This window comes from Pelodiscus sinensis, chromosome 27 (genome assembly GCF_052426305.1).
Source record: "Pelodiscus sinensis isolate ZL-2025 chromosome 27, ASM5242630v1, whole genome shotgun sequence".
In the NCBI taxonomy this organism is placed as follows: domain Eukaryota; kingdom Metazoa; phylum Chordata; order Testudines; family Trionychidae; genus Pelodiscus; species Pelodiscus sinensis.
In genome coordinates, this window is record NC_143078.1 from 10033423 (window position 1) to 10040000 (window position 6578).

The 6578-nt window shown below is 46.4% G+C and overlaps 1 protein-coding gene across 3 annotated transcripts in view; it reads right to left on the reverse strand.

The window, feature by feature from the left end:
* Nucleotides 1-221: 221 nt before the first annotated feature.
* TAF8 (TATA-box binding protein associated factor 8) overlaps nt 222-6578 on the reverse strand; it is a 13216-nt gene continuing 6859 nt past the window's right edge. For all 3 annotated transcript variants that reach the window (XM_006130429.5, XM_075910083.2, XM_075910082.2), the window contains exons 5-8: nt 6201-6325; nt 5740-5887; nt 4359-4501; nt 222-3894 (exon numbers count right to left, since the gene is read on the reverse strand). In XM_006130429.5, coding sequence (XP_006130491.2) covers nt 3751-3894; nt 4359-4501; nt 5740-5887; nt 6201-6325 — 560 coding nt within the window. In that variant the 3' untranslated portion in view covers nt 222-3750. The remainder of the gene's footprint in view (nt 3895-4358; nt 4502-5739; nt 5888-6200; nt 6326-6578) is intronic.

Below are 6578 nucleotides of genomic sequence, written 5' to 3' on the forward strand. Positions count from 1 at the left end.
CAGCTCAGCGACAGGGTGCAATTCCAGGGATGGATTGTGGAGTTCTCACTCTAGAACCCAGCAAAAGAGGCTGAATACGAACAAACCACCAAAAGAAACTGGTAATCAGTAGCCAGACATTCAAAGAAAATCCCTACCGGCCTCCAAGGCTCACATGCCAGCAGTGCTACTAGAGACAGAACTTTTATTATGAACATGAAAATAATTATTTTCATCTCTACTTCTGTCCAACTTAGGTTTTTAATCATCAAAAAGCTTAATCCAAAATGACCAAACAAAAATATAAATGTATAAATATACAACGTATGTACATACATTCCTTTATACAACAAACGCACCAGCAGGCTTGACAATGGCACGCAGAAGGCTCTTTCAATAGAGATAAACCTTTAAGAGCCTCTAGCTGGATCTTCTGAGTGTCCCTCGAGGGAACAATTCTACCTCAGGGGAAAAGGGTATTTTAGAGGCTGGTATTGGCAGCCCTGCCCCTGTTGAAGTCAATGGTACATCTCCCACGGGCATGGATGGTACAGAATAAAATCCACATATTGCAAAGGTGGGAACCTGCCTTTAGAATCTCCCTTCAGCAATTAATTTTTACCCTCATCTTATTAGGCATGGGAGGGACACAACATCACCGTGGAACAGCTACTTCTTTGGCCAACATTGTCCTCTGAAGGGAGGAAGATTGTAGAAGATTAACAAGGCACATCCAAGCATGGACACACAGTCATCTCAGCCCTAGCACACAGAGTCCTTGCCTTCTGAAAGCAGGGTCTCCAGACAGCACTTGGCTTAAGTGAAGAGGCTGTTGTGATCACTCTCCTCCCACCATCTGCCTAGATCACACTTGTCCTTCAGCCTAGAGGACAAGGAGATTTCTTCAAGAAGGTCAAGTGTTGAAGCATAAGAACACCACGCTAACCTCTCATCTTAGAATGCTGCCAGAGGGCACTGCGTCCTGACCAGTCTCCTGAGGCAGCCTGGTGAACTCTTCAAGGAATCATCAAACTAGCTCATACCCAGGGAAGGAAAAGGGATTTGTTTCTAGGCAGCTGGAGAGTGATAGGTGAAAGGGCAAGTGTAGGAACAGAGACAGGGAAGTGGAGCACCAAGACCCTGATATTTCCCATAGGCTCCTGGCCCAAAAGCACAGTCAGCTGGATGTTCCTGGAGTGACAGAAAGGGCTGAGCACCGCCAATGTCACTGCAGTGATAAAGAGTATAAGGTGCTGTTTTACTGAGGTGGAACGGGAACAAGATTGTGACACTTTTCATCTCAGGCTCTGTATTATTTCTACACAGGCCTATTTCACCTTCCGTGTCACTAGCTCTAAAGTGTTTCATTTCTATTTTTCCAAAAATTCATAAAAATGGTTTAAACCATCAGTTTGCTGGCTACTTTTCATTCTCTGGCAGCCCAGTTTAGAGGGGGAGTGATTTAGTTAAATTCAAATATCTACACTTGAGAGCAAAACCTTCCCCACTTCCCACAAGAACAGATTATTTAATGAGGGAGCCTGAAATGGCCAAGCAATCTGCAAATGCTAGTTTGACCTCTGCAGCTGCTGTGTGCACTTTTTCCATCAGCCACGAAATCTCTGCTATTGCCAAATATTTTCACAGAGGCCCCTTTTCATAGAGCACTAGCAATCAGATAAGCCTATTTGGCATCGGTGGCAGTCCCTAGCTGGGTCCATGTATTTACACCTGTGTTTGCAGGAGGGAATCTCTCCACTCCAATTTCACTCATTCTTACTCATGAAAAACTGTTGAAGTCAATCAGTGTTTTGCCTGAATAAAGGCAGAGTGGAAGTTAAACAAGGGCCTGAGGATTGCACTCTGAGGTCATGCAGGGAAGCAGGGATGTTAAATTTAGTTTAATCAACTAGTCAATCGATTTTCCATCGACTAGTCAATTAGCTGATAAGTGGGGGAGCTGCAGGGGGGTTAGCTCCTGGCCCAGAAGCTAAGCCCGCTGCAGTTCTGCCATTTAAATGTATTGGCTCTTAATACATTTAAAAGGGTGATGAGCAGTGGGAAGCATCCTGCGCAAGTCAGGAATCAGCTGGTGCTGCACTCCCCACAGACATGGTGCTGGGGGGAACTGGCTTTTAAGAGGAGGGGAAGCGACTAGTCAAGGAACTAGTTGACTATCTGATGAGCTTTTGTTTATCAGCCAATCGACAAGTCAACTAGTCACTTACATCCCTACTGGGAAGAGCAGTATTTTTTGACTGTTGAAGGGGTAATTCCTGTGAACAAAAGCTCTGTATATCAGCAGGAGAAAACAAACTATACTGCTAGCTATAAGGACAGTCCATCGAGTCTTTCTGTATTCCAAAACCTCCAGCACAGTGGGTTTCAAACAGCTGGCAGACTCTCAGGGGACTTTTACTGCACTGAAACCAAACAGAATCAAAAGATAGCCTGGAGCAGCTGTTTGATCTTGCTGTTCAGACAGCTGGAAAATATTCTCTGACTGGAGTGGTATAAACAACATGGTTAACGCTTTTAAAGTGCACCTGTAGTCAGAAAATAATGACATTCTGGAGTTCTGTGTTTATTCCTCTCCCCTTAAGTGAGACATCAGATGTACTCAGTTTACCAGATAAAAAAGATTTTTTTTTTAAACTGCCAACAGAATTTGGGAACTGAAAACTGACCAGAGATTTGTCTGTCTCTTCCTGTACACGCTCCTCAAAAATAAAGTCTCTGCAAAGTGAATTATCGGATGTTGTTCAAAGCAATGGGAAATTCAGCATTCTAGGGCTAATGAGGGTAAAAATCTTGGACTTTCACCAGAGAAATGCACCAATAAGTGCACCACAAGACAGACACCATAAGAAATGCACCATAAGACAGACACACAAGAAGCTGATCTGTTGATTTGGGAGCGGACCATTTTGAAAGCACTGTTGAATAAGAAGGGGACCACAGTCAATTTGCTGACTGAGTGCACTGGAAAACTAGTGTCAACAATTTCTTCACTTCCACATTTACACAACAGAGTAAATGGCATGCTTGGGCAGACTCATGATCCTGACACACCCGCATAACCTCGCCCATTGCTCCCTAAACAATGTAATTTGGAGGGACACAAACCAAAACACCCACACTGAATATTAAGCAACTTTGGGAAAGTTTGACTCTAGGACTGGATTTCATGGAAGGACCTCCTAGCTTTGAGCAATCTCAAATTCTGGGTAACTTTAAGCTATGGAGCTCTGCGCAGCCAAAGCCAATCTCTAGTGCATAGAGATCATAGTTAACACAGGACCGTGGCGTGGATTCTGGGCACACCGATGCAGACTGAAAAGGTGGGAGGGACAAGTCTTTCTCTAATCCTAGAAGAGGACTCCGTCAGCCTGTGGAAGCACATAGATTCTTGCATTCTGCACTGTCCACTGGAACATGTTAAGCAGCTGCATGCCTCCTCTTTACAGAATAAATCCATCCCATGGATAGGAGGAATGGCACAGCTGGAACTCCATGCTCTATGGAGTAGACAGGCTGATTCCAGTGTGAGGACTGGTGACTTCAATACCCCTTTTCCTACTGACCAAGTCAAACCAGTGGGAGATGAGTGGGGGGGGAGGTGTAGTTAGTACAGAGAGGTCATTCCTCTGTTTTTGCCACTCAACCAGCAGGATCTCCCCTTTGTCCTGCACCACTCACAGCGGCAAAGGAAACCTCCCTGGGACAGCCAGTGGAGCCTCCTGTTCCTCCACGCAGTCAGCTTGCCACAGCTCATTTCTTCCTACGTATCTTGGGTTTCTTCACTGGCCGGAGGTAGGGATTGTCTATTAGGCTCTCTTCTCCGTTGCGGCTGCCCGACAGGGATGCGTTTTGCTGTAGCACTGAAGCATTCTCTTTCTCAGCTCCCGAATCATCCTGCCAGGTAAAAGCAATACACGTTTCAAGTTAAGACAAGCGGAGCTGAGGGGGCCTGAATCATGCGTTCTGCAGACCAGAGAGATACCGCAACCAATACCAGTAGGGATAATGCACAATAAGTAGCATTTAGGCTGATGACTCTGGTTCTCTTTTGGAACTAGATGTCTGTAAGAACAGTACAGGGGTCCTGGGAAATCCTCTGTGCTCTGAGATAGGAGTAAAAGTGCCCCTATGTATTCAGGATTTAACATTAACAGCTGCAGGGCTCTATTCTGCAAGTTGGGAGTATGGCATGTCACTTAACTTGGTGCAAAGGGCACATAAAAGGGCACCTAAATCAACACTTGGCATAGTGCCCAGGCACATCACCGATGATTCAAAGTGCAATATGGGAGGATCAGACCCCAGTTGTTTCAGAGGGTCCCAATGGAAGGAGTTCAAGTTCCTCATCCTGGGCATACCGTGCTCATGTGAAGGGGGAGGTTCTCAGTGTCTGTCTGATCATCTTGCTCAGATGAGTCCGTTTCCTCCATCTGCTGCATCTCCAGCTCAGAGGGTAGAAGAGCAGTCAGGTATGGTATTGTGAAAGGTCTGGCAGCAATCACTAGGGAAGAAGAATACAGTCAGTAACCTGAGAGCCTTGCGTCTCAATTAAATCTGCGTTATCTCTAAGCCAATAGAGATCAGGAAACACCGAAGCAAACACCGAAGCAAATATATTACTAAAAAGAAGTTCAAGAAGTGTTTTGAACCACCCCCTCCCCAACTTTCCACCATCTAGAATCAAGAAACACTGAAGCGTAACATTTTTCATTTGAGGATCTCAAAGCACTATGGTGAGATAGAGATTATCACTTTCACTCTCCAGGTGGGAAAGCTGAGGCACAGAAAACCTGATAATCCAAAGAGCTGAGCACCCTGAGCAAACTCCCACTGACTTCGCTGTAGGGATGTGAACGATTAGTCAACTATCCCATAAGCAAATGCTTATCGGATAGCTGACAGGCTAGTTGACTAGTCGCTTCCCCCCACTTGCTGCCTCTATCAGAAAGAGGCAGCAAGGAGGGGAAAGACGAGGGGGTGCTTTGAAGCGGCAGTGCTGCGTGGAGCCTGGGGTCAGCAGGAGGGACTCCTCCACTGACCCCAGGCTCCATGCGGCGCTGCCGCTCTGAAGTACTGCGGGGAGCACAGGGCCAGCGGTGGAATGTGAGTCCCCCGCTGACCTCGTGCTCCCTCCAGCACTTTCACCTTTGAAGTGTAGCCAGCCCTGGGGCTGTTGCTACACTTCAAAGACGGAAGCGTCCTTATCGACTAATCGAATAGTCGATGCAAATTGCATCAACTATTCAATTAGTCAAATAATCGAAATTTTACATCCATACTTCACAGAAAGCTGCTGTGGGTCGGCACTTTTATAAATCAAGCCAGAGAGAGGAAGTGATTTACTAAAAGTTACAAAGTGAGTCTGTGACGGATCTAGGATTAGAACCCTAGAGTCCTGGCACCCCGCATCCTGAGGAGACGCCACCTCTTATAAAAGACATACCCTGGTGCCGTGGAATCAGAAAGGAAAGCTGGTCCATTATTTAAGGCACCATCCTGGGACACACAGATTAAATTCCATGCTCTCCCATAGACTTGTGTGTGGTCTTGGGAGGCCTGAGACTCAGTTCCCGTCTGTAAAATGGGTAAAACAGTATTTCCTTATGTCATAGGGCTGTGGTGTGGATATACACATTGAACAGTCTGTAGTACTTAGATGGGGCCACGCATGAACCTAAGCTAGATAAAGAAATCATTTATATCTAGCATCTGGCATTGGGCATGTTAGATGGTTCTTACATGGGAACGTGCTGACATCATCCTTGAAGAGACTCTGTGTCTCTCCTGTCTTTGCCATGAAGCGAGTCAGAGCTCTTTCCACATCACGCCTCTGAGACGCTGCCTTTTCCCGTAAGATCTGGTAATCTGAGACTGGCTCCCGGTACGTCTGTTGGGCAGGGAGGGAGAGAACAATGAGACATACAGCCTTAAGACTGGCAGGTACTAGCTCTGAGGGACAACCAGCGCAAGTTAAAGACACTATTGGTGAGCGGATGATACGATAAAACATAGAGCCCTTAACAAACAGAGCCCTGCAGAGCTCAGAAACCTATAGCCTAGTCAACTTCTATTACTGTGATGATTCACAATGAATGAGAAAACGGGTACCAGGCCTATACTAAAAGTGCTTAAATTGCTACCGCTACTTCCACAAAGACCAGAGACAATAACAGACACGTTTTGTCGCCTTTTCCACTTACCGGAGTTTTGATGTAAGTGTGGGGATCTGGGAACTCAGGAAAATGGCTGGGGATGTGGGATGGATGGGGTTTGTTCTGTCCAGCCGTCAGGGCTTTGGGAGTCACGGGCTGATTTGTCACAGGTGCTGCAGTTAAATAATAAAAACTAGTCAGTATTCAGCCAAATACTGCGTACCTGCACATGAGGGGGCAGGAGCATATGACCTATGAGGAGAGGCGGAGGGATTTGGGCTTATTTAGTCCGCAGAAGAGAAGAGTGAGGGGGGATTTGGTAGCGGCCTTCAGCTCCCTGAAGGGAGCTTCCAGAGAGGATGGAGAGAGGCTGTTCTCAGTGGTGACAGAATGAGGAGCAATGGTCTCAAGTTGCAGTGGGGGAGG